General features: G+C 45.5%; 1 protein-coding gene across 2 annotated transcripts; it reads right to left on the reverse strand.

The window, feature by feature from the left end:
• RNF19B (ring finger protein 19B) lies at positions 1-27,817 on the reverse strand. 2 transcript variants are annotated; one of them, XM_054999444.1, is made up of 9 exons: positions 26,612-27,817; positions 17,974-18,179; positions 13,697-13,838; positions 10,313-10,475; positions 9,821-9,935; positions 8,372-8,512; positions 7,691-7,898; positions 5,197-5,328; positions 1-779 (listed from the first exon to the last, which is right to left on the reverse strand). In XM_054999444.1, the coding sequence occupies exons 1-9, from the start codon at positions 27,352-27,354 to the stop codon at positions 323-325; spliced, it is 2,307 nt and encodes a 768-aa protein (XP_054855419.1). In that variant the 5' UTR covers positions 27,355-27,817; the 3' UTR covers positions 1-322. The 2 variants fall into 2 exon arrangements, with proteins under 2 accessions (XP_054855419.1, XP_054855418.1); XM_054999443.1 differs by having other exon boundaries at positions 13,697-13,841; positions 26,612-27,669.

Genomic DNA, 27,817 nt, shown 5'->3' on the forward strand with positions numbered 1-27,817 from the left:
TTTGAATTTTAACAGAAATCTTTATTAAAGGCATTCTTTAGGCGTATGTTTAGTTGACATACGATGTACACACACACATTTATGTACACTCTTGCACAACTCACAGAGCATCACCAAGCGCTTGAACCAATAAATTAAAAAAAAAAGTCAAGGGCTTTTTTTTTTCATTGTAAGAAATGCCACTTCCCCAGAGCTACATGGGGCAGAAGTCTGGAGAATTCAAAACAAAAGCCAACAAGGACACAGCCACCCCCACTGCTATGGGTCCCTCACCGCAGGAGAAGCAGGAATCATCAGTGTGCTTTCTCAGGAGAGGAAGGCCTCACACTCGCGCCTCAATGCACTCCAACGCAGAGACCATCTCCTCTGGCCTGTGTGCTTCGGCTTGGGCACACTGGCCAATGTGGGCCCTTGGGCTGTCAGCACCTCTGGCATTGGGGGGATGCAGGCAGGCAGCAATCTGGGGGCAGGGGGAGTCACATTCATCAGAGGTAATGTCAGGCACATCGTCAGACTGACTGTCGGAGCTCTCCAAGTCACTGCGGATGCTTTCAGGCTGTGCAAGAGTGATATCCCAGGTTTTGCTGGCAGCACAGTCCTTTTGCTCACAGCTTTGATGGCTGCACAGCTGTTCCTGCTCCTCCTCTGCTTCTTCCTCTTCATTTTCTGCCATCTGGGTGTGAACATGGAGAGAGTCCTCTGTGCTGCTTCCACTAACTAGTTGATAATGGCTCGGCTTGGTTTCTATGTCCACCTGGATTTCCATGTTGTTACACTCTCTGTGGAGAATGGGCACTATGTTCATTGAAGGTTATAAATTAAGAAAGAAAATCCCAAAGATAAACACAATTTCAATTTAACCCCCTGAAGACCTCTCAGTGAATTCTGAATCTGCTAGACAACTGACTCTCATTTCTTCCCCTATCTTCCTAGGGAGTAGCCTGTGGGGGCTCAAAATGCAATGGACTTTTAAAAGGAATGCTTATATCCATTACATATTCCTGCTTTTCTCCAAATACTACCCCCCCCCCAAAAATCAGTCTTTCAATCCTGCTGGAAAGAGTGCAGATTCCTAACTCGGACATATCTCCAACCAAAGGAAGGAAATTCCATAGTTAAAAACTATCTATCAAGAACATCTCCCTGTACATCCTTGCACAAATGAACCTGAAGTGATTTCAAGGAGATACAGGTGAACAGCTATTCTCAGGTACATCAGCATCCTCAAGGGTGCCTAAAGGCCACTGATAATGCTGCTCTGCTGTCACATGGTCTCATCCACCCCTTCCCATCTTCAGACACAGCATCCTAACCTTACAGCAGACTCAGCTTTAGTCTGCAAAGGAATGAACAGCATCCTCTTTGCCAGACTACCATTTCTGCTCATTATACCCCAAACACGCAAAAACTGTCATCCAAATGACCAAAGACGAACTGCATGAAAAAGTGGAGTAAGATAGGGCCCAGGAATCTTCATAACCTTTCTCCATCACTATTCTGCTACCCACAGGAGGCTCTGAATTGACAGATGCACAGCAAAACCTGATTTCCATAATAAAATTCTACACCCAATAAAGAAATAAGAAGGCTTATTCCTGCAAGTGTTTTCATTGCCACCTACAGTGTAAGGGACTTCTCCCTCTGAGGCGGAAGACATCTTGGGTGATTCCCACCATCCAATCAGGGAGGCAGGAACTAATTTTCTTCCTCTTCCTGTCTGGTGTGTGGGACACCCTCTCTCTTCAGTTCTGTTTCTGCCTCCAGGGAGAGCAGTTCTTCAGCAGACTAGCTCTACTGCCTTTTCTCTCTCTCTCTCTCTCTCTCTCTTATTTACCTTTCTTCCTCCTCAAACCATTCTTTACCTTACTCCTTCTCCTCTCATTTCCTCTTCTTTTACTCCTCTTGCCAAAGAAAGAAAAGGACAATATGGTCTCTAGAGAGTCATCGGACTCTGAGGAAAGCTTCATGGAGGAGAGTATGGGCTGTTCCCACGGAGCCGTCCTACCAGCGCAGGGAACAAGTCCAGCCGGCACCAGCATGCCTCTTAGGCTGCGCGGTTCCCCGGCGAGTAAATGGCCTTGGAAGAGATGCAGGCTTCTAAACAGCCCCATCTTTCACAGAGGAAGCTTGTTAAAACAGCGCACCTCAGCCAGCCAGCTGAGAACAGCACCACCTGGCAAAGCTCAATTTGGGTGGGAAACCAATGCAATGAGTGATTTCCCACCTAATTTCAAAGATGCGCTTGCCAATCTCCTGGCGGGGAAGACACGGCAGAAACATAATCTAGACACCCAGAGCTCCAGCCGACAAGCCCAGGAGGGCCATGTAAATGTTCCCCTGAGCGTGTTACCTCCAGAATTCCTGTCAGCAATTAGACTGACTATGAGGGAGGAAATCCTGTCACTTCGCCAGTCAGAAGCACCTTGGTCCAGTAAAGATGCCAGGAATCTCCTCAGCTTTGGTGCCATGTGAATATGCCCATGCCAACCTCCTGGCTGGAGATTTTACAGCAGGCTTTTTCTCTTTGGATCTAGCCCTGCCTTTCCCTGTCAGATGGGTAATGTATAAAGGGCATAAACTTGCCTGTGTCTTTGAACCTTTTAACTTCTTAAGACTAACCAGGAGGGAGGAAATAGATAATCTCTACCAGGCTGAAACCTCTGTTTATAGTGGTGTGGTGTCTACCTCCTCCTCCTCCTCCCTGTGGCTGTGTGGAACAGCTTCTGCTTTGTATGCAAAGGATCCAGGTTTGTTCCCCATTAACTCCAGTTAAAAATATCAGGTAGATGATGGCAAAAACCTCTTCCTGAGACCCTGAAGACCTGCTGCCAGTCTGAGGAGATAACACTGACCGATGGTCTGAGTGAGAATAAGGCAGTTTGTAATGTTTATCAGTCAGGGATCCCCACAGAGCAGGGGGATCGCCCTCAGATAGAGTCTGTAATGACAAGGAGGAGGAGGAATTCCTTCAGATGTGGAGGAGGAAATATCCCTACCAGAACAGTCAGCCCAGCTGTCTGAATCTGAGGTCTACCAGTATTTACTACCTAAGACATTCTCAGCCTTAAAGTTGTAGAAATTACCCTTGGGGGAGTAGGACCCTTAGACTGGGAATACCAAATCCAACCCATGGAAACAAGAGTCTCTTCCTAGCGAAGGTTCCTCAGAAAAGGTCCTCCCATTTCCAGAATATTTGGGGAGAAGGTTCCAGGCTGAGTGGTCTAAACCATCAGCCAATTAACAATCCCCAAACTTGGTCCAAAAAAACAACAACCCTGTACTCACTACCTTTCTTTGCTATGAGTTGTTGCAGGTACCTGCGATGGAAACTCCAGTGGCTACACTTCAGTCCTCTGAGCTCCAGTCAGAGGATGGGCAAGGATCAGTCAGAGACCACTTAGATGAGAAGAGAGGCCAAGCTAACAAGAGTGCTCAAGGCCGTGGCCATGGCTATTAAGGCTACAGCTATTGCCTCAATTGCCTCCAGTATGTCAGGAGTATGGATCTGAAAACTGATCCAACTCCTCCCGTACAACAATAGCTGCCCCCATTGAAGGGGCAAACAGAAATGTAAAGGCCAATACCTTCAAGACAGACACCATCCTGGATACATTTACCTTTTTCTTCCAGGATTATGGTCTCGACAGCAGTAACAAGTCGGCACTCTTGGCTAACAGCATGGCCAGCAGATTCACACTCTAAAAATATCATCCTGGCTTACCCCTTTCAGAGAGACAAGCTATTTGGGGATGCCCTAGGAAAGATCTGGGTTGAGACCTAGGACAGAAGAATGTGTTGCCAGAAACACTCAAACAATCTGAGAGGCGATCCATTGGCCCTCAGCCTTTTTATTCACAACACACTCTACTAAGGTCCAGACAAGATTCCAAATGGCCATCCTGGGGTTAATCTAGGCAGCCCTTTAATAAGGGGGTCCTTTCAAGACCCCACTTGTAGTATAGTGGTTAAGTAACTGAACAGTGATCCAGTACTCTGCAGGTTCAAATCTCACTGCTGCCATGAACTTCCCACATGGCCTTGGGTAAACCAGTCCTCTCAGTCCCAGCTCCCCAGCTGTATTGTGAGGATAATGCTTACTTTGTCCCAAGATCAAACAGAACTAATTCTGAGGCAGGAACTGGACACCCTCTCTCTTCAGTTCAGGTGACTCCACAAAGTATTGGACAACACTCTTTTGATAATCATACCCAGGTGTTCCAGCTTGTAGGAACTGAATGGGGAACTAAGTGTCGTGGTCAGATTTTTCTTTTGAACGTGACCTGATGAGGAGATCGTATGGGTGCAAATGAACATGAATACCACTCTCTTTGAGACATGGCCTGTCACGTTCCAAGCCACTGATGCAGGAGGAAACAGTTTGTGAGCTGACACCAACTGCCATTGCCAAGGAAGGGTTTGAGGCAAGTGTCCCTTAAAGCAATGGTGGACTGAGATCTGCTTGCTCAGGACCACTGGTGGCCTTCTAGCTCAGCGGCCCATCGGGAAATTTCTGTCAGTTCAATGGCCAGCGCACCCTTGCTGTATCCTAAACTTTGACACCCAATAAATAAATAAGAAGGCTTATTCCTGCAAGTGTTTTCATTGCCACCTACAGTATAAGGGACTTCTATAGTTTTAGGTCACTCGCACTAGCTAGCAGATCCTGAATGCATTCTACATACCATTATGCTTCTCACTTTCCATTCCAGAAGCATAAAGGCAGGTAACAGCTGAAGTACACTGAAACACATTCTCTTGTCTTGGTAAGGAAATATCTGTAACTTGATTGTCTCCTGTGGCTAACAAAAATAATAATGTCCCAATTTAACAATTTGTTTAAAATTCATGATGAAAAATCAGTAGTTAGAAAGATAGTTAAATTAGCAGGATCTCAGAAATCCACAGAAAATATCAATAATTAGAGCCACTCAACCCCTCAGTCACTCAATTAGAGCCACTCCAATCATTAAACCATTTCGAAAAGAGCTGGCCTGAAGTGTCCAGTATGAGCCACATTCTCTTTCCCTCCAGCTGCAACCACCCCCCTTCGCAAAAGGCTCTTTCTTCAAAGGACAGTTCAGCAAGGAAAGCAAGCTATAGGCACTCTGTATCTCTGTGCCAACAAGATCAGATCCACAAGTGAGATCTCTTCAGATATTAACTGAGAGTCTGACAGCAGTAGATGGACTGACGTACCTGTCCTGGGGATTGTAGGAACTAATGATGGAGCCTGCCATAGCACGTGTGCTGGCATTGTCACTAATGGCTCCGAGGCTGACCGAGTCCTTCGGGAAGATCTCTTTCTGCACATCTGCCTGCACTTCCAGCCTGAACAAGAGAAGAGAATTAACCCAAGTTCTCATTAGGCTGATGAGATTTCCCACAACTTTGCCTTAAAGCATGGCAGAAAATGTTTTCATTTCCACTATCAGTGTCATTTCAGGCATCAAGACACTCAGAGCTTCTGAAGCAGCAGGGCATTTAGTGGCCCGGAAACAGGTTTTACACCATCCTTGGCTTCACTTTGCTGGAATTCTTGGCTTTGCCAGCTTTTCTGCTGAACAGTGTTATCACGTCCATTCCCATGACTTACACAGTCATATATACAATGATTCCTGTTCTGGTTATACATCCACCTGACTATGGCTAGTTCAGAAAAAAAGGGAGATATAAACTTATGATCTGGATTCTCTTGTTGCTGTATCAATCTGAAATTAGAGGACAAGTTAACTAAGCACAAGACATTGTACTCATCATGAAGATTTCTTTTCAGTGATGAAGAAAATGTATTCACGTGAGGATTACATCTCCCACGTTCCACATAAATATGCACATTCTTGCATTGTTTACCATTTTAAGCTGGAGACAGATTCCTGATTCATGACTTGCAACAGCAAACAGGAAAAAATCTAATGTAAAAATTATACTACTGGGGTACTCACTTCACCTACTGCTGCTTCAGTGGAGGAATAGGGGTCCATGATTACAATGCCTCACAAATGAAGATGTCCAGGTGGCATCCAAAAAACCTTCTTCCAGGAGGCCATTAACAAAAATTGTGGTAGAAGTTGATGGAACTTAGCATTGAGTTTTACAGGTGGGGAGGATACATGCTTTAATCTCCTTCCCCATGGTGGCATTTGATATTTTTTGCCACAGTTGAGGTACTGGGTGGCTCAGACTAGCCTGATCTCTTCAGATCTTGGAAGCTAATCAGGGTCAGCCCTGGTTAGTATTTGGATGGAGACCATCAAGGAAGTCCAGAATCACTATGCAGAGGCAAGCAATGACAAACCACCTCTGTTTATCTCTTGCCTTGAAAAATGTACAGGGTCACCATAAGTTGCCTGAGACTTTATGGCATGTTCCCCCATTACCATAGGAGGCTACAGTGAGGACGAGGCAAACGGTTGAGACTGCATGCAAGTCCAGGCTGTGACTTCTCAAGGGTGAAAGGGCCACAGTCAAGAGGACAGGAAAATCACCTCTTGATTTCTACAGAAGGATGCGTTTCTTTTCAGAGTGCACACAGGGTCAGCCCAGAGAATGGCAGAGTTCTTGTAGAAAAACACCTTCCTGGTGGATAATGCACCTCGTTTTAAAACATTCTGGTCAAATAATGGCTACAAGAAAAGCCACTTTCACAGAAAAGATTCTGAGGGTGATGTGCTCGAACAGTTCAAAGGTTCTTTTTGTGTAGAACATGGAGTACTTTGAGAAGGCTCTACGTGAGGAAGAGGTGAACAGTGGGAGGACTGATGACAGAAGCTCCTTCTCTTAAGCAAACACTTAATGCAAGTATGTTGTCTGTCTTCTCCAAAATTATTGAGAATACCATCACTTGTCTTCTTCTGGTAAGAGCACAGATTCTATGTGGAGCTATTCTGTAAAGCCTAATATCACTCCATCTCCTACCCAGGAGAAATCAATGGATTTCCATCACCACCATCTGGTGAACACTATCCATGATTCCTCATCTGTATTGCTTAACAGCCAAGGGTACCCTCCTGACATATCAAATAATCCATTCACCAAGCCCCCCATGGTTATGACTTTTTTGAAAAACAGGAGGATGTCTCCAGGTTTACAGAAAAACATGTTTGTGGATAAAAGCTTCCCCCACCCCCAATCCATGGACCGACTTCACAGCTTCCTAGGGTGACTCTTGACACACTTCTGGAAGCCATCACCATTTAGTCCACAACAGCTAGGGAAAGCCATGAAGTTGCAGAGAAAATGGATGTTTGTTTAAAGTTTTCTTCAGTATTTAGTCAACTTTCATCATGGAGAGAGAAAGGACCCATTAGGGCCCAAAGAAAAAGAATAAAGCTTTGGAGAAGTCCTTGCTAGGGAGTAGGACGGGCACAGATTAAGGAGCTTCCTCCAACTGAAACCAGAAAATAAAACAAAAACTTGTGCAGCCCTGCTTGTAGAGCAAGAAGGAGGTATAATTCTCAAAGATACTCTCTCCCATCACTGGAGAAAACTAGAAGTATCCAATTTGGTTACAAGCTCATGCAGCTTAACCCTGATAACCTTCCACGAAGCCAGAATACAGGGCATTCCAGCATGACAACTGCCTTAAGGATTGGGCAAGAGAGGCCAAGGTGACATTCTACTTGTGACAGAGACCAAAACCCCATGATACTGTGTGCGTACACATCTTGTGACTGCAGTTACACTTGCTTACCGGCTGTATTTGCCTTTCCCACCCAACAGCACTCCGCCGCTCAAGGTGCCTCCTGAGAGTGCAGCAAAGCTGGCTGTCTCACTATAGTTGCCCTGCATGACGCTGAGGCCATCAGTAGGGCTTCCACTGGTGCTCAGCACACTTGTAAGGCCTTCAATGCTGCTCTCCCCAATGCTGGGGTTCTTCAGAGCTCTCCAAGCATCTGCCACTAGATCAGGAAAAAACAAACAAAGGAAACATGAGACAAAAGGTGACCAAGAACATCTTACTAGCCAGCTTGAACTACATCTTGAACTACATAGTCAAGAACACACCATGGAAACTGCTGATTTAGATTAAATTTCAAGCAGGGGGAAGAGAAGGATATCACCTGCAGATATAACTAGAGGTGGATGGAAGGTCCTTCTCTGTCCTGGTTGCATTCCATTTCTTTCAAAGGGTGACTTGAGCATATTTATTCAGACTTTTTGAAACAGTTGGGCGGTTTTAAAATAGTAATCCTTTAAAGACTTGAGCAGCAGAAAGAAATATGCTCATAAAAAATTGAATGCTGGCCATAGTACCAAGTAGGGGTGGGGATCTGCACAAGCTGGTCTAACGTATTTGCTACCCTAGTTATTCAACCCTCCCCAAGCTTGCCATAAAAGCCAGGTATCACGCATGCACCACTTATTTCTTTACCTGTAATTGGACCATCATCTTCATCAAACTCTATTTTAACTCCCTTCCCATTGGCTGTGCTAACTCCACAGCCGCCACCACGGCACAATGAAATTGGCACAACTCCGTAGACATAGGCCAACATAATAGGGACTCCAATACCTGGGAAAATAGGATGACAGTTTTGTCATGAATCCAGCAAGCTCAGAAAGCATCTTCAAAACAGAGCACTGAACACACCTCTATATAAAGCTTTACTCAAGTATTTCATTGTGGAAGCCATTCACCCCTTAGATCATGGTGCATTAGACTACAGGGAACAGGCCAAGATGAATGACAAAGTCGTCAGATAGAACAAATCAAATTAGGAAACAGATTCACAGATGATGTATGACTCATATTTACAGTCTGGACTGGAATCTGAATGACCAGCATCAGTTTTCCCTATGAACATAGAGCTCCAAACCTGGACAACAGAAGCAGGATGAGCCCTACACAGACATGGAAACAGTCTGAGGCATAGCAGCATAGTTTCAGTTTGAGGGTGGACTGCAGCAGACTGCCAACAACCTGTACAATGATACTGACAAATAGAGCAAGGCCTCCAGAAGTAGATTTCAAAAATTAGAGCCACAGTAAGCACAGCAGTGGGAGACCCTGAACATTTATTTACTGCAGCCCTTTCAATAGCATGTTTCCTAAGAAATGTGGATCCAATGGAACAAAACAGCTTCACTTCCAATCATAATCTTGACCATTCCTTGGAGCACATAACAGCCAACATGGATTTCAGGCCTGGAGCAGAACTTCCAGAATCTGCCCTGAAGTTAGAAGACAGTGCAGCTGGGGCAAAGGTTGACATTGGTGGCCATATTCAGGATTTGCTGAGATGCTGACTGAAAGAACTGGGAAGGTTGATTCCAACTGTTGTTCCAAGTCAAGACAAAAGCTTGGATGATCAGCTCCAAAGCCTATTTATGTTCTTTCCCAAGCAAGTAAGGCAGCAATTATGTCCTAATGTTTACTCTCACGACTCCTTTAAAAAAAAAAAAACAAGGCAACCCATTGCACTGAAGGGAAGCAGAGTGATGCAGGAAGAAGCCTAGTCCCACTAGAAACTAATCCCACAGAAAAATAAAAGTACTGTCATGACACTGACTGAGCATACAGAAACCTGACCATGTTACAAAAGAGACTACGCAGGCTCTCAGAAAAATCCTCAGTGATGCTGCTTTTTTAGTGACCAGTTGAGATTTGAGCAAGGAGGTCTTTGCCCCATCCCACAGACACTCTCTTGAGGCACAGAACTTAATTGCACCAAAACCATGAAGAACTAATTCATCTTAAATATCAACATAATTCAATCTCAATTCATCTAAACATCACAGAAGTTTGAGGGAGAGGTTGCAGCATTTTTAATCAGTGTTAGATTCAAGTGGTAACCAAAACATACAGACCAAATCAGCTTACCTACACTGACGGCAGCAATGACAGGAGATGCAATGACAGACAAGGTTACACCCCCCGTGATAGCCAAGTTCCTCTTATGCTGGGAGGTTTTCTTTCCCTCATACCTGCTGTGGATCTAGTATAAGAAACACAACAGGTAATTTAATCAGGAAACAAATGTAGCTCTGAATACTTCATAGCAAACACTTCTCCAGAAAAGGGATAATGGGCTGGAGTGCTAGGATAAAGTAGAATCTCAGAGTTGTAGCTGCTCAAGGCTGGGGGAAATCAGGGGCAATTAACAAAGGCTAGATGTCCACAGCAAAAAGTGCGAGTCCAAATAAAGTTGCTCTTCTATGTTATGCTTCCTAAACTATACGAAACCTCAGATCCATTTCATGAACCATCACCAGTATGTTGATCAACCAACGTTGTAGAGAACTTCCCTCTCATCCATGGGAGTGATATTTCAGCACTGTAACCAGCTGCAACATAAATAACTCTTATGCTTACCTTTCTCCCAACATAAACAGGGATGCCAATGACCATGGCTGGAATGGCAATTCCGGCAATGAGGGAAATACCAACTGGGGCACCAATCAACGTTCCCAGCTGCCAAAGAATCTTCTTTTTACGACTCCATGGCTTTTTGCCCCAGAACGTACAGCCAGAAGGACTGCAAGAGAATTTAATATTAAGTTTTTCAAAGGATGCAACAATTCAAGGCAGGAAGGAGGTTGCATGCCTACAAAGATTCTATAACACCCCCCCCCCCCTTTCCAGGGCCTAAAGGTTGGATTACACAAACTAAATAGCTATTATGAAAGACACTCCATCTTCCAATTTTGTTCTCCTCTAAAGACTCACTGTGTGATCCTAAGGGAAGGTGTGGAAAGTGCACAGGGAGAGAACTAAGGCTTGCACAGGTGTAATACGTGGGCATAACCACCCCTTCACCAGCAGCCACCCGAAGTGTACTACTGCAGATGGTTCACCACCGGTGGGAACACTTGGCAGCCAGGCAGAGGCATAAGTGCAGTGCAAGGTCCCATACCAGCGGTGGAGGGGGTGTGGGTGGGCTGAGAGTTACTCAGCATCCAAAGCCGCTTCAGGCCCAGGAATGCCCCCTGCGGCGGCAGAAAGTTACGCCATGAAAAAAGGAGGCGTAGCCCATAGGCACCCATTGAACAGGAAAACTCGGACCATCCTCCTGGCACCTGGCCCTGCCCATGTGGCCTGAATGGGGCAAAGGAGGGCAACTACCACAGGGACCAATCTGTGTGCACTTCCATGGTGGGTGAGCCCCCCTCCTTGTGCCCTAACAGCTGCCCACACACCCTACATAACCTCCAACTGCGCCGCTCATGAATTCAGGGAGGCTCTGCCTGGCAGCCTCCTGCTGCGGGGACTTTGTGCGCAAAGCAGGCGAGTGGGTACACACAGTGGTGGGTCACGAGTGTAGTGGGGGGACTTAGTGGAAAATTGAGAGTACTTTGCACTCACTCAAGGGAAGAAGAGCAAAGCCCAGAATATCTAACAACAACCACCAAAGTACCCTTGCAGGTTATCTGACTCTGGAGTCCCAGCTCCAGAAGGGGCAAGGGAGAACTGATAGGTAAGAAGGAGGTGGGGTAGCAGCTACCTCAGCTCGCTGATTTGTGCCAGCTGCCCTCCTCACCTGAACCCTCCCAAACCTCTGCAGGTGAGGCTCACCAGTGGGGGGCTTGGTGGCAGCTGCTGCCTACCACAGAAACAGTTGCCCAGAAAACTGCTCTTGACACAGCCATTTGGATGGGGGGGGCACCATTTGGGGGTTCTGTTCAGACTCTCTCAGCCAAGGCCCCTCCCTGAAGAGGAGGAAGTGCAGCCGCAGGTCGACAGGGTGTTCGTAACTCCCTGTTGATGGAGGGTGCTCAGCCCCTTGACTTTCTCCCTCACAGGATAATACCATTCTGATGCACAGTGCTTTCTCACCAGAGAATCATGCATCATCTGGTTGCGGGCTGGACCTGTGATACTGGAGCTACTGCAGCCTACGGATACCCTCCCAGAATGTGGCAGATTGGGCTGGGGCTTGGACAGGGCTGGGTCTCTTGCCACGTGTGTCTCTTTCCCTTGCAGGCAGGTCAAAACTCATCCGGGAGACCAAGAAGCATGGCTGTTCCAATCCCTGGTGATCCTCCTCGAGTGCCATTCAGGTCCAGCCCAGGGAGCAGTTTCCCACAGCAGCCCGCATCTCACCCTTGCCCCTGCAAGGGCAGGATGAGGGATGTATTTTGCAGCTCTGACTGCTGCGCAAACTGCCTTTGCTCCCTTTCCAGCTGAGGGACATTGGCAGGAAACGTGTGCAGAGAACCTCTTCACCTTTTCCAGTTTAATAAAATCTATGTTGAAAAACAACAAACTGCTGTCTGTTTCCTTGCTTCCTGACAATGACAGTAGCCCTCCCCCAACTCCCCATCAGGAAGTCTTTTCACACATCCCCGCAAAGGTTTCCTGGCTCAGCCAGTGTCAAGAGCTGAGATGGATGGGGTGTCTTCTGCTGCCAGAAGGAGCAGGTGTCAAGTGGTGGCTTGGGGCCCTGTCCACCTTCCCTGCTCTCTTCCCCCCTCTCAATGTAACTTCATACAGTGGGGTAGGAATTGAAGTGTGGCCTGTGAATGTCTGGTGGGATGGGGGGGCACCACTGAGGACTTTCATTCTTTGACAGACAGAGCTGCTGGCATCTGATAAGCCAGGAAGATGACCACTGCATGCGGGGGAAGAGGGAGGTTGCTGCCAGGAGGTGGGGGATGTGGAGCGACATCTTGGGATCTCTGGGGCTTCTCCTCCGGGAGGATGGACCACCCTCCTTTTCACTGTTTGCAGAAGCAGGAATAGGCTTGGGAAATCTGGTGCAAGGACAATGTGGACGATGGCCCCTGGAGCAGCTTCTCTGCTCCCGCAGACCATCAGTCCACTCGGGGGGGGGGGCGTCACCCCAGGACTGGAGCATGGCTCTCGTGGTCCAACCCGCATGCTCACATCTTTGTGATGCAGTAATGTGTTCAAATGGCACCGCCGCAAGTCTGGGCACTTTTCACTCCCATCACCTCCAATGGGCCTTCTGGCCTCTCACATGGTTTCCAATAAGCATTCCTGTCACTCATTGAAGAACCCACCCCCACACCTGCCTCTCTGGAATCTGGGGCTGATCCCAAGTGCTGCAGGCTGCAAGTGTGACCCTTACCAGGTCCTGCTGCCTTTCTGGTCCCTTTTCAGGGAGGGGGAACCTGTTTCTCGTGGTGGCGGCAGAGGCAGGGGGATTTGCAGGCACACAAAGCTGCAGCCACCAGTCTGGCCCTCATCGAAAATGGGGGTTGGACAGGCAAGAGGGTGGGTGCCCGATCCGCACCTTCATTACTTTTGCTCTCCTCCCCGGCAGGGATGCCTGCTCCCTGACAGGGGCGGGGGCAGTGTTGGTGGGCAATGGGCATCGCAGCCTCCCCACTGGCTGCGCCCCTCGCCCACCTGTCAGGGGAGCGGTGCGGCCATTGGCTGGTGTGTGTGTGGGGGGGTTGTCAAGGGAACAGCGGGTGAGTGCTCTTGGCAGCAGCCACTCCTCGCCTTGCCAAGCTCTTGTGCCAGTTGGATCTCCTGCAAAAGTCCATAGGGAGTAGTGGAGCAGTGCCGCTTTTACATCAACGCATTGGCAGGGGAGCTGACTCAGGGCTTAGGATTGGGCTGTGCATCTCCAAATAGGAAGTAAGGACTCTTACTATTCTTGCTGTTATATTGCACTCATACCACAAAGGTTAAATGTGTTGTGTTCATGTGGGTTTGAGGTCATAAGCAAGCAGGAACTCAACAGTCCTAGTAAGGCAGGGCAAGCTGACAGCATTTAGCTCTCTTACTTACCTGAGGTAATGCAAATCTGAAATCTCCTTCATGCACAGCCAACAGAACTCACAGCCACATACTGCACAGGTCATATGATTACAGCTGCCATCATTCATCTTGATGATGTAAGCACTGCAACGTGGACATGGCTTGATATCATCTGCTGTGGAGAAAAAGGAAGCTAGTTATCTTCAACACATCTAAACTGAAATCAAAAGATGAACTGCCAGCCTTATTTCTCAAGCCCATATCCATCTGAAACGAAAAACTGCTGCAAACAGCAACAAAACAGGTCAAGACCCTATTTTGTTCCCAAACAATTTACTTTGTTTAGGATCACAGCTTCAGTCATTGGACATATGGAATACCCCAAGTCTTATGCAGTTTTTTGATCATTTTTAAAAAATATGCACTGCCAAACTGTACCAAAGAAGACTGCTCTTTTTTAGTAGACAAATCTAAAAATGAAGCTTGATTTGGATTTCCAAGTTTTGTGGCACCTTGATTTACATAAGCTTTGAAGTTCACTTGAAACAATCTGGGACTTTTAAAAGATATTCTCAGCTTCACTTTTTGAAGGAGATGGTTATGTGAACACAATAAATTTAAATACACACGATGATATATTAGTGCATGCCAGGAAGGGAATTTCCTGGTAGCAATACCAGTTTCTGATGGTAATTAATTACTAATACACTTCATGCTTCATTCATAAATCGTATTTCTTCTTTGCCAAGACTGATTTGCTAGACCTCTCTAAGATTGTTTAATATCAGCAACAATAGAAAATCAAGGCCTACTAGGAGACTGAGTAGATAAAGATCTTAATAGCACAGCAGTAGTCGTACCACCACAGAAGGCGCAGGTACAATGCTTGTGTTATAAAAACCTCAACCATCCTTTTCAAACAGGGCTTGAAACATTATGGGTTTTTAGTAGAAAAAGGACACATTCATTTATTGCAGTTTTACAAATATCCTCAATATTATATTTGTAACCTGTATGGAGGCACTCCTTTCAAATACTAATACAGTGTCACAAACAGCAAAAAGGTAGTAACTGCTATACTGTATTAGTTCAAATACAGCCAAGCAACTAAACGTGGCTCTAAATAGCTAAGAACCTACAGAGCGTCGAGATAGAAAAACATCCTTCAAAAAATGCCTGGGAGCAAGAATCAAGGAAAGCAAGTAATGTAAAAGAAATTATAATTGGTCTATGGCAACTTTTTAAAAGCTGCCAGTAACCTTTGAAGCCAGCCTGCCAGTCCAGCTGTTAGTGTTAAAATATTCATCAAGAAAAAGACAACATTTTACACAGAATTACAAAAGTGTGGCTGGAGATACATACAGAAAGACATCAGGTCTCCATGCCCCTACTACAATCTAGTAAATGCACTATCTAGAGGTAGATCTCATTACAAGCACTGCTAGTGCAGTTGCACCTGGAACAACCAGTAAGTTATTCTCTTGGTGCACTGCATTTTTACATTTTGGGGTTCACGTGACAATAGAATGCCCTAGTTCTCACTGTACGTAGTGAAAGTAATAGGGCAGCAGGAACTTGACAGGTTTGGTGAATGGGTTAGACAACTGGAGGCTATTTCCATTTCCGATCATTCAGCTCAACCAACAAACCCTAGTTATGTCAATATGCTGACAAACTGTGAAGTACGGTTCCTGAATGCCAAGTCAGTCTATACAAAAACAGCACCTATCCAGGATTTGATCCTGAATGAGGGGACCAACTAGGCCTGCATCACCAAACCTAGCTGGATGAGGAGGATAAGCTTCTCTGTTATGTCCAGCTGGGTTCTGGGTGCAGCACAAATAACAAGACAACAGTTGCTGTTCTCTTTCAGAATACCAGCTCCCTCTCAAGATACCTTGTTCAGCAGAAATCTAATTTCAAGGGTTTGCACCTGATGGAGGACAACTAAATAGATTAGGGATTGTTAGTTATTTACAGCCCTCTCAGCCGCCTAACAGATCTCCCATCTATCCTGGTAAAGGTGTCTTAAACATGCCATTATGGACCCCCAAGATCAACATCCCTGCTGAGGACACCTTAACCAGGGCAGCTCAAGAATTCATGACAACCACGAGGTTGATCCAGAAGCAGCTCTTAATCTTGGCAGGTGTGGGATCCACCCTCAATTTGGTTGGTCCACTTAGAGACTGATCCATTTGGAGGGCTTCAGAGGGTTCTGGAGAGTTTTCACTAGATAGGGCTGACATTGACAGCTCTGGTTGATCTCTGGGATATAGAAATAGTGTAGGCAGTGGGCACAATAGTTTATAGGCACTCTCTAGATGCAGTGAAGCAGATGGGAATGACTAGAATGCAGGCAGAGGAAAGCCCAGAGTGACTCTGCATCTGTATTTTCTAGTATCCAGAAAATTCAGGATGTTCTGGTAGCAGGGCCAGTGCCACTGTTGAGGAGGGGGCTGCAGGGGGCGCTGCGCCGCCGCGGGCCAGCCCCACACCACCGCCACACTTCCCCGGGCAGGCGCAGCAGCCACAGGCCAGGGACGGCAGACAGCCGGGGCGGTGTGTGGAGCACGGGCGGCCTCCTCGTGCCGTCCCAGCCACTCGCTGGCCAATGGCCCCGGCATCACTGTGTGATGATGTCATCATGCAGTCCAGGGCGCGCGTGCATGCGCACAGTGCACATGTGAGGATGGCCTCAGGCGCCAGTAACCATGGGGCTGTCTAGTAGCACCCTCTGTTCCTTTCTCTTGGGCTGTCATTACAGTCTGAAGACACCAGCCTGGTTCTTAGAGATATGGCCAACCACCTGTTATGTTCAACTCTTGTCTATTCTTTGTTGGGAATGATTCTTGTCACTTCATGGGACTACTCCTAAAGAAATCCTTCCTGGACCCTAAGCAGCTGACTGCAAACCTTGGGCAAGGTGCTTAAGTGAGTGGCAGTAGCCCAGTTATCAACATTCTTGGATGAAGAGACAGCAGCAAACATTCTGAAAAAATTATTGGAGTCAATGATCAGAGAGATGGGAGTTAATAAACTTGACAAGACCAGTGTATTTTGGTCCTTAGTTTGGCAGACCACTGAGGTGATGTTCAACCAATGCTAGATGAGTTTGTATTTCTCTGAAATACTAGATATGCAATAAGTAGTGCTCTTATATCTTACATTACTTCTTTTTGGAAACTTCATCTGGTCCAACAGCACAGTGCCTAGGCTGTTCAGAAGACTCTCCAAAGGAAGCATATTCTGCCAGTGCTCAACAATCTTCACTGGCTTCCATTCTGTTTCCAGGCATAATTCAAAGAGCCATTGATGATGTTTAAAACCATTAAATGGGTCTGGGTCAAAGTATCAGAAAAGCCATCTTCTCCCACAAGAAGCAGACAGTCTGGGAAATGCTGACCACACACCCTTGTCTGAGATTCATGTAGGTGGAACGTAAGATGGTGGTACACCAGAAAACCCTCTACCACACTATGGTCCGAACAAAAAACAGTTACTTAGGAAGAGGTGTCGGTATCAACAACTATTGACCTGGCTACTAACAAGAAATGGCTATAAGGTCTGGGGCAGGACTTTGATGCAGAATATGGGAATGAGCACACAGACAGAAATCCTAGCATAACTGCTTCTCAATTTGTTTAATTTGGGGAATTAATTGATGTCCATCTGATCTATGGTTGTTGTGGGTTTTCCAGGCTGTATTGCCGTGGTCTTGGCATTGTAGTTCCTGACGTTTCGCCAGCAGCTGTGGCTGGCATCTTCAGAGGTGTAGCACCAAAAGACAGAGATCTCTCAGTGTCACTGTCTTTTGGTGCTACACCTCTGAAGATGCCAGCCACAGCTGCTGGCGAAACATCAGGAACTACAATGCCAAGACCACGGCAATACAGCCCGGAAAACCCACAACAACCATCGTTCTCCAGCCGTGAAAGCCTTCGACAATACATCCATCTGATCTGCTGGATGTGGGGCCACCATTCCTGCTCCCGGCAGGGAGGGGGGCGGGAATCTGGCTGTTATTAGTGATGCACATTGAAAACTGCCATGAACGTCTACTACTATATCTACCCTCCCAAAGGATGTTTCCTGGTATTACCTCTGTCATCACTTCAGCACCAGACAATGCCTGTCCTGCTTCCCCAAGGCTTTGGGGCATGCATGTTTTCCTCCTCCCTTGCCCAGCCTTATAGTTCTTACTGATACAATCCTTTTTATTTTTTATATAGTGTTTATATTTGAACACACTACAAACTTCAACTGTAGCAGAAAGGGGATACAGACTTCTAAAAATAAATGTGTACCTGGTCCGGATTCCTGTCCATAACTGAGGCCTGAGGTGTGCTTTGTCCGTACACGCAGAGTCTGTGCCCTTTGTTGACGGGCCATGTCGCACGTTTGGTTTGGGTGCCATATCTGTTTGCAATGATAGCAGAACTCAGTCTGGCAGCCTTCTCTCTCACATGTTAGTTTGGGGCAGCTGGCACATCCATAAGCAATAACGGCATAACTGAGGAAAAAGTAAATGGCAGTTCAGAGACCTCTTCAAAACTGAGAGGCATTAATGGACAGTGAAGTACATCTACATAGGTCATCCTTTGTCCATTAGCTACTCAAAACAGCTGCAATACAATTTGGCCTAGTTGCTTCACACTGTGATCTATCTGCAAATGCAAGTAATTTTTTTGGTGCATCACACATCCACAACCTGATATCAATTATAATTAATATTTAACAAAAAAACCCACCATACTGCCTGACTTGCTTGTTAAGGGCTCTGAGCATGGGAGGTCAGTCATTATCGAGTTAGGCATCCTGTTTCCATTGATGGTTTAGACAGAGTTCGTTGTTTGAAGGCAGCAGCACCCCTTGATCACAATTGGTAGACTATAGTAATTTTACCAGAGCTGCATATGGAAAATAAGTATAGGAGGAACAACTTAACAACTAGACACTGAAAGCCTACCCAGAAATAAATAGGGGGCACTGAAATTTGCAATGGAATCAACATAAATAGACTAGCCCATTTTTCCTTTTAGAAAATCCTCAAAACCTACAAGCAAAAACCTATCTGACTCAATAAATAAATTAGAAGTCTTGTTTTAGGCTTTGTAAGCTCAAGCAAGCATCTTTGTGGTCCCTTTTAAGGACACTACATATTTAAGCAACTTTGTTCTATTCTAGCCTAGAAAAGAGAGAAGCCAGAAACATTCCTGAACTTTTCCTTAGATTATCAAAGTACAGACATGCCATGGCACTACAAAAAATGTTTATATGTGCATCTTGTTGTTCAAGAAAAGTCATCAAAGTAGTTTATAACATTGTGAAACAAGGAATTAACATCACCTCTCCTCCCTTCCAACATAGCCCTTGCTGCGAGCAATCATTTTGTTGTAGTGCATCAATCCCCAGCACCTTAACCAATTAAAGAAAACTTACACCATTACCTTTTCCAAACAAAACATTATTTCCAAACATCTGGGCCCCTTTACCATGTCTCACATGCAAAAGCTGTGGATGAGTTAAGACATGACAGCCTACAGAAGAGTTGCCTTGAATGAGCAATTAGCTATGCTATCTTCTAAGTGCAGAATTCCCCTTTAAGCAAACTAAATATAAGGAAGGTGCCAAACAAAGAATATATACAAGTCTAAATTCTTCTTCCTGCCCACAAATATATTCCCTAAAACTGATTATATGTGGCTAATGTTCAACTTTAAGGGAATGAAGGATTAAGCCTTTCATGAATTTCCTAATATTCTATTTATTTCTATCCAAAACATGCTTTTGTCTCATGTCAAAACAACACTGAAGTTGTGTGAAGCAGATCCAAGAGCAGCGTGGTTGTCTGAACTGTTTTATATATATGCAGGAATGAATATTTCAAAAATTACATCTAAAATAACGCTGTTAAAAATAAACTCAGAGAGAAGTTGTGCACTACCTTAAGAATGCGTCCCCTGCCTTTCCCCATCAGCCAGGTAAATAGGGAGGGGCAGGGTGGAGGGTGGGAGCAGGGGACTAGCAATCCTACATAAGGCGACATGGAGGCCCAGCATGGCCTCCCAATGCCCTGCAGCGGCTGCTCCGCCATGCTTTCCCACCGCTGGCAGCAGCCTGCTGGGGCCTCCTTGGCAAGCTGCGTTGCCGAGGACTCACCTTTTATCCCTGTGGAGGGGCGTGCTAGTGTGCCTGCATGGAGATAAAAGGTGAGTCGTCACCAATACGGCTCACCTTTTATATAGGAATAGATAAGTATTCAAAGACTTAGAACAGAAATATCAAGTTACTATTCCACTGACTTCACTATTTACTACTTCCCACCACTCTACCTATATGATGGCTCATGTATCTGCTAACTGAAGATTCACTTCATATACATGACAAGGTGGACTCTCACCAACAGAAGCTTATGTCACAAGATTCCTTTTTGGTTTTGCTGCAGGAGACTCATACAACAACCCCTCTGGAATTAGGTACAATATTGGCTTTCTCTGTGGGACCAACATCTACCTACACATGAAAACCACATACCAGTTATTGCTAAATCTTTTCCTATACAGTAGCTTAACCAGTTTCCTAATTCCTTTACGTATGTGCTTAGCTAAACTTTACTGTCTTTTTCCAAATGCTTTTTACCTATAATGCATCTTCTGTAGCATTAAAGTGAAGCAATCTAGCATCGTACAGCCCCAAATAGCTTGCTCGTTTCTCTTAACATGTATTTCTGTTCCTTCTATGTTATGTTCCTCCAGCTAGCTAAGCTGACCATTTGCGGGGAGGAGACTTGCCACTTTTTTTTTTTTAACACACACAGCAGAGGTAGAAAAGCTGATACTCTTTGGGAGAATAAAGGGATAGGGTGAAAACACAGCTACTCTAAGAAGCAAAGCAGGTCTCTTTAATAAACATCCCAGTTTTACCTCCAGATAAGAGCAGCTGGCTTTCGGATGCTGTTTATCAAGCATACAAAATATATGCCAATTACAAAAAAAATTGGAAAAGATAAAATATTTGCATGAACATCCAGAGGAAAATACTTGAGCTGGATGTCATGATGATGCTTGATAAAATCAAGAACTACTACATTATTATACAGCTGAACTCAAACTGGCAACAGGGGAGCAACCTTGCAGAACATGAGTGGTCTGCATAAATTCTAAATTTCTGTATGGCAACAGAAGGAGAATATTTCAAACATACACACACTTCATCCTTCTGCTTTTTAATGGTCATGCAATTAAGATTGCATTCCAGTTTTACATGCAGCAGTACAAGAACTAAGAGTTCACATGATTCACATCCTATGAGAGCTGAAGCAACTCCATCTTGCCAGACAGCAACACAATTACTAAAGGCAAGAACCTACCTACCTACCATGTAGAAAAATGGAAAAAGAGATACAAGTAGGCATATCCATAGGACTGTTCTGTATTTGTAGTATTCCAGAATGCTCAGCACTATCATACAGACAAGATACCATAGAAGATATTAACTGTAATCACCTTTCAGCAAAAAGGGTTATTCTAAATTCTTACCAGGATACAGCAGAAAAAGACCTGCCATTTGACAATACTGTAGAGAAACACATAACCACAACACTGCAACACATACAATCTAGGAGCTTTCCAACCCTCAGCATGTCATGTCTACTTCCTTAGAAAACAGCATGCCCAGAAGTAGTTTTCAATTACCAGGGGCATACAATTTATTAGTTATTAGTATTATACATAGCTTTACTTATTCTCATTATAGGGTTTTGATTTTTTTTTAGTACACATAATTTAGGTAGTAGCACTTCCCCCAGCAATTAAGAACAGTGACTGTTTCTGATGGTAAAAGTTGCTATGTGCAAGCAACTGCTCTTATACTGCTTTTTTGTAAACCTGATAATCTCTTAACAGGTGGGAAAGAAGACTATGTCTGTCCAGCACACAGATACACCAGCTCTTATAATCAGAGCTGTTGGTAGGAAACTGAACTCTTTCTGGCCAACTGATCCAATCGTTATCTGGAAGACAACTGCTGTACTACAAGTATTATATGTCACAACCAGATTTAAAAGGACAGCTGAGAGGAGCAAGCTCACTGACATAGTATTAATGACACCCTTTTTAGCTTTTAAGAAATAGAAACCCAGCAATGAATTCTCAATTTTAATCTGTTTTAATCCTCACAAATTCTGCCTCTGAACTCAGACTATTCACAATATTACATAGTTTCAACAGGTAGAGTACAGAGACTGAACAATATACATTTCACCTGCTCCCTCATTTTCCATCAGTCATTTCTTGTTAAGTGCTCAACTGCAAGAGTAGATGCTTGTCTCTTTTTGCAAACTCCATATTAGAGAACCGAATCCATGTTGCTTTTTCCCCTGCTCTCAGTTACCAAGCTGCCATCCCTTCACTTCTACTGGTAGAGGGGCAGGAAAATACCTGTCCCCGCCTCATCCATGGTCTGCTCTAATTTTATTCTGCCAACACAATGAATTGTTTTAATGTTCTGAAATTTTCCCCAAGCCCATAGGAAAAATACAAAGCAACAAATGCCAGACAACAGCATGAACTACAAATAAAAGGGCAGTTCCATATCTGTATGCAGATCTGACTGTGCACCAGAAAACCAGCATTACCATGGAAACACACAATTGTGTTATGTCTGCAGTTTGCTTCCCTATGCAGCATAGCTAAGCTTGCCAGTTTATGAAAATACTTAAAGCATGAGTGGGATACAGAAGCTATCAAGATGTTGCATGTCAAGTTTCCTTGACTGCTTTCGCAGCATCTCAGTGAAGATGATCTATAAAACCAATGGGACAAATGCGTGAAAGAAATTAAAAAGAAAGAGGTCCAATACATCTAACAGGAACATCTTCACTCAGAAAGAGTACTGGCACTCCTTACCTCCCATGCTAGACAGTACACATTCCTATCATTGTATAAAGCGATTTTCTGTAGATGTGGAAGCTAGCCACCCAAATAGCCTTAAATTCCCTATCCACCAGTTAGTTTCAAAACTAACATTAATATTATTCTGAACTGTTACAACTGTAAAGGCTTGAGATGGACTAAAAGACTAAAAATGAATTCTCCCCCTTCCTGCCTCCTTATTTTCAGTCATTTAAACTTTCACTTCATTCTAAATGAGTCTGCACAAAGGGGATGGAACCTTTTTAAACATAATCCAAAATTCTACAGAGCCCTAACCTGGATGGCCCAGGCTACCTTGATCTTATCAGATCTCAGAAGCTAAGCAGGATCAGCCCTGGTTAATACTTGGAATGGGAGACCACCAAGACCAGAGTCATTACCCAGATGCAGATAATGGCAAACCACCTCTGAATGTCTCTGTCTTGAAAAACCATGGATCGCAATAAGATAGCGGCAACTTAACAGCACTTTCCACTACCAAATTCCACCGGAGCTTATGAGAAGCATGAACTACATTCCTGCCATAAAACAGTTTAAATGAAACTGCAACTGTTCTCTACGGTGGGTTTTTTTAGCCTTTCAGAATGTTTCTGGGTGGTTTGTGGGATCTCCATAAACAAACTGCTGGCTCTCCCACTCTACAGGACATTGAAATGCTACATATTTAATTTCATAAATGTAAGGCCATGCCCTTCCAACTGGTTTTTGTTTTATACCCATTGTGATGTCTTGCATCAGTTTAATGGAGGAAAAAAATGCTAACCAGATTTTGCTGATTTACAGTGCAATCCTAAACAGGGTTACATCCTTCAAAATCCTTTGAGGTCAATGAGCTTAGAAGGATGTTAACTCTGACAGGGTTCTGCCAGTAAAGCAGAAAAGATCAAAGTCATTCCCTTTTGACATTATTAACCATTAAAAAGACCACAAAGCTGCCCTGGGGAGGTTGAGGAGTCTCTTTCCTTTTGGGAGTACATCTACAGTATACAGCAGATCTAGAAAGTAGGTGGTGGGCCTGTCTGCCTTCAGGTTCTGCTCCCTAAAATATCAACATCAAACACATGGATTTTCATGAAACAATATGACTTTGGACCATTCCACAACAGTTTAATAGTCTCTAACGTCAGTATTTTTGATGAAATCTACAGAGCCTTAACCAAACCTGACACTGCCACTGCAATGGTGTAGTGGCTAGAGTGACGGACTATGTAACCCAGGTTCAATTCCCTGCTCTGCCATGGAAACTTCCTAGGTGATCTTGAGCCAGTCACTCTTAGCCTGAACTACCTCACAGGGTTGTTGTAAGGAAAAATGGAGAAGAGGAGAATTATGTACGCCATTTTGGGCTCCCACTAGAGATAAAGGAAGGTTATAATAAATGGTGTAAAATAAATAAATTTACCCTCAGATATCCTGCACTGCCTAGTACATTAGGATTCCCAGCATCCCTTGTTTTAATGAGTATATTTTCTATGCAAATGCTGAGGAACCAATGGATTGTTTAAAGAAATGTCTCCTACAACCTCTATATTATGTCCAATTAGCTATAAAGAGTCTGACATAAAAGAAAACAGAAGTGAAAGTAAAAGTATCTGGTGATCTAGAATTTCATTTTGACTGTAAAGGGCTAGAGAGTTTCCCTCACTCAACTAGATGCTGAATCACAGCAATAAACTTTCTCTTTCCCTAACCCCCATCACTGTACACATCCTGATCTGCCAGGAGTTTCATGTAAGTTTCATTTACTAAGAAGTCAGCATACATAGTTTTTCCTGAGAAACAGGATGATCCAATTCTGCTGAACTTCTGACCAGCACAAAGAACTGGGAAAGACCCACTGTTCCTTGCCATCTTAGAAGCAGGAACTTCTCACAAGTAGATAACACCCACATAAAACTTGGTGCCAAAAACTCCATCTTAAGCATTTTTGGGACAGTTTTACATCTAACCTCCCTAGACATATCTGCTAACGACCAAGCCTTCAAAGTTTGTTCCAACTACACACAGCTTTGTATTTATTGACAGAGTTGTCAAGAAAATAACACAACTGATACAAGGCAGGGTGATCCTACAATTAAATGGTCAAGAAGAACTGGATATTTGTTCTGTACTACTCAGATGCAGGGTATATTCAACTCTTCTTTTCATGGGAATTATTTTGAGTGAATCATAAATTACTCTCACTTAAGGCTTGTCTAAACTACCTACAACATCTTCCCTTCCTCTTGGTAAAGAGGGCCATCTGACACCTGTTACTGAGGACTGCACAAATGTCTTATATCCCAGTTCCATATCCTAGCTATCTCTCAAGGGTCTTGTCTATCCCACATTCTATTTTGAAAAAATTGTTTTATATAAGAAATGATCTTTTTGAATAATATAAACATGTCCTAAGGTAAGCACAGACCTGTGTAAAATGTAGACAGTTTTATGTGCCCTTTACAAGGGGGCAGCAACTGACAAGCCATCTTTCTTCCATTTACCCAGAGGAATGGTAATTTTTTAAAAAATGTCCTCTCTCTAAAGAACAGATTACATGCAGGCATGCCACATGTTTTTCTTCTGTTACTGATCTCACCTACAATAAGAAAGAGGATGCTCCATATTACCAAATCCTAGAAAGTGCGATGTATTGTCCCCCAACAACCTAGAAAGTGCACCTACCTCCTGAAACAAAGGTTTAGATGGTAAACCCATAAACAAGGCATTTGTTTTTTAAAATTATATTGTTTCATATCCATCTTAGAGAGGCTAAAACGATTAGATGAAACTTTCATTTTCACTTTTAAACAAAGTCCCTTTTGACATTATTAACCATTAAAAAGTCCACAAAGCTGCGCTGGGGAGGTTGAGGAGTCTCTCCTTTTGAGGTCAAGGGAGAGACACTTGAACACATTCACACAGATGACAGGACTAAAAAGCCAATATAAATGACATCAAAAATCAACTATTCCTTGTCAAGTGGGAAGGAGGCTAGGGCTCTCAGCTGGAGCTTTACAATTCATGTAAATGCAACCAGGAATCCTGACTGGGTCATGTGCATTCATGCAAGTATTATGTCAATCACACTGTGTAAAGCTACACCCAGGAGTACAAGGAAGGCAAACCTGCTTCCCATTTCAGTAGCATTTAGAAGCCTTAGGCAAACTATTATTCTCTCTGTTCCATCTGTAACAGGGTATGATAACACTAGCCCGCCTTGTACAACTCTGTACAGAGTGCTGATATCCTAATATATGTGTTGTGCTTTGAACATTCAGCAAGAGCTATGAAGTGCCAAGTCTTACCAGTATGTACATTAACAGTGCTACACAAAAATAAGGGAAGTTATCCAAGGAACAAGCTACTAGTGTTTCAAAGTATATAAACATGAATGCCTTTGGACTCGTGCATCACATCTAAGTAGAGGAAATCAACATGCCTTCTAACAAGGTAACTTTATTCTAACCAGGTCGTGTGAGTGAGTCTCTCCTCACCTTGTTTTGATACACACACTGCTACAAATCCCAGAGCACCAAGGTTTTTTTCCCCCTGCACAGTATTCACAGGCTGGCCTTATTAGCTCAGCTCACCTATTAGAGAATTCTTCTCTGAACAGTTTCAGATGGGTAGCTGTGCTAGTCTGCCTTAGAACAGCAGGATTTGAGCCCAATGGCACCTTAATAACCAACAAGATTTTCAGGGTATAGGCTTTTAAGAGTCAAAGTTCTCTTGGTATCAGAAGAAGGGAGCGTCGTCTCTTGAAAACTTTGACTCTAGAAAGCTTATACCCTGAAAATCTTGTTGGTCTCTCAGGTGCCTCCAGACTCAAATTCTACTCTTCTCCAAACAAGCAAACCCGCTCAAGAACCACGCCCTGAGCTGTCAGAGCAAGAGGCATCCCAATGCTGCTGAGAGCTACAGCCGCTGAGCTTACAAGCGTGCCTCCGTGTCAAACTTGCCACTCCTCCATGGTGGGGGAGTGCAGCAAGCAGCCTGCCTCGCGGGGACGTCACCCCGCGTCTCTCACCCGCAGTCCGGGGCCGGGCACCACCTGCAGTCCGGGTCGGCGGCCAGGCAGCGGCGGAGCATGAACTCCTCGTACTTGGCGACTAGGTGGGGCGAGTCCCGCAGGAGGAGGCGGATGTCGGCTGGGTTGAGGCGCTCGCTGCACTCGGGGCAGCTGATGTTGACGCGCGACTCGGTGATCTCGATGCGCAGGTACTGGCGGAGGCACGAGCGGCACGAGCGGTGCGGGCAGGAGAGGAGGCGCGGCGCGTTGCCCGCCGGCTGCCGCACCAGGCACAGCGGGCACTCCAGCTCCGAGGGGGACGACGAGGAGGATGGCGACGGCGAGGGGGACGACGGCGGGGCCTCGCCCTCCTCACAGGCCCCGGCGCAGGCGGCGGCGGCTCCTCCATCTCCCTCACTCGGCGGCCGAGGCGGAGAGAGCGCCGGCGAGGGCAGCTCCGGCACACCCGCCGTCGCTGCCGGGCCGCTCTTCTCCTCCTCCACTGGCTTGGCCTGAGGAGGCTCCGGCTTGGCCTTGGCGCGGCGGCGACGGACCACTCCTCCGGAGGCCGACGACGAGGCGGCCGAGGCGGCGGCCGAGAACACGCTTTGGAAGCTGAGGAGGCGGCGGCGGCCTCGGCTCCCTCCTCCTCCGCCGCCGCCGCCGCCTCTCCCCGAGCCGCCTTTGGGGCACTTGGACGGCGGGGCGGCGGCGTGGACGGAGGTCGAGCGCGGCGAGTCCGAGTCCTTCTCCGAGCCCATCGCGGCGGAGAAGCGGCGGCGGCCTCGCCCGCTCCGCCTCTGAGGTAAAATGAGCGAGGAGGAGGCGGGAGGGAAAAGGGAGGCACAAAGTGCCAAGCGCGCATGCGCGGCCAACCGACCCACTGACTGACTACCGAGGTACCTCTAACGGCCCTACCGGCCTCCTCCCGCGCGTGGCTGCGCAGGCGCATCTTCGTCCACGCCCCCTCGTTTCTCCCTTTGGCAATGCGCCTGCGTCGCAGGGAGGGGAAGGCGAGAAGGGAGCGAAGGCAACGCGCCTTTCATGCAGTTCAGTGCGTGGATGTAGATGGCTGTGACGCTTCCTCGCGCATGCAATACGTGCTAGGTTTTATGCATGCGTTATATAGGATGAGGCGGCACCCTGTACGCGTGTCTGGATAAACGTGCGTGTAAAGAAATCTTCTTACACGTGTAGCTATGCACACGCGTGTGGGAGAAAAGC

Source organism: Eublepharis macularius, chromosome 15, assembly GCF_028583425.1.
Source record: "Eublepharis macularius isolate TG4126 chromosome 15, MPM_Emac_v1.0, whole genome shotgun sequence".
Taxonomy (NCBI): domain Eukaryota; kingdom Metazoa; phylum Chordata; class Lepidosauria; order Squamata; family Eublepharidae; genus Eublepharis; species Eublepharis macularius.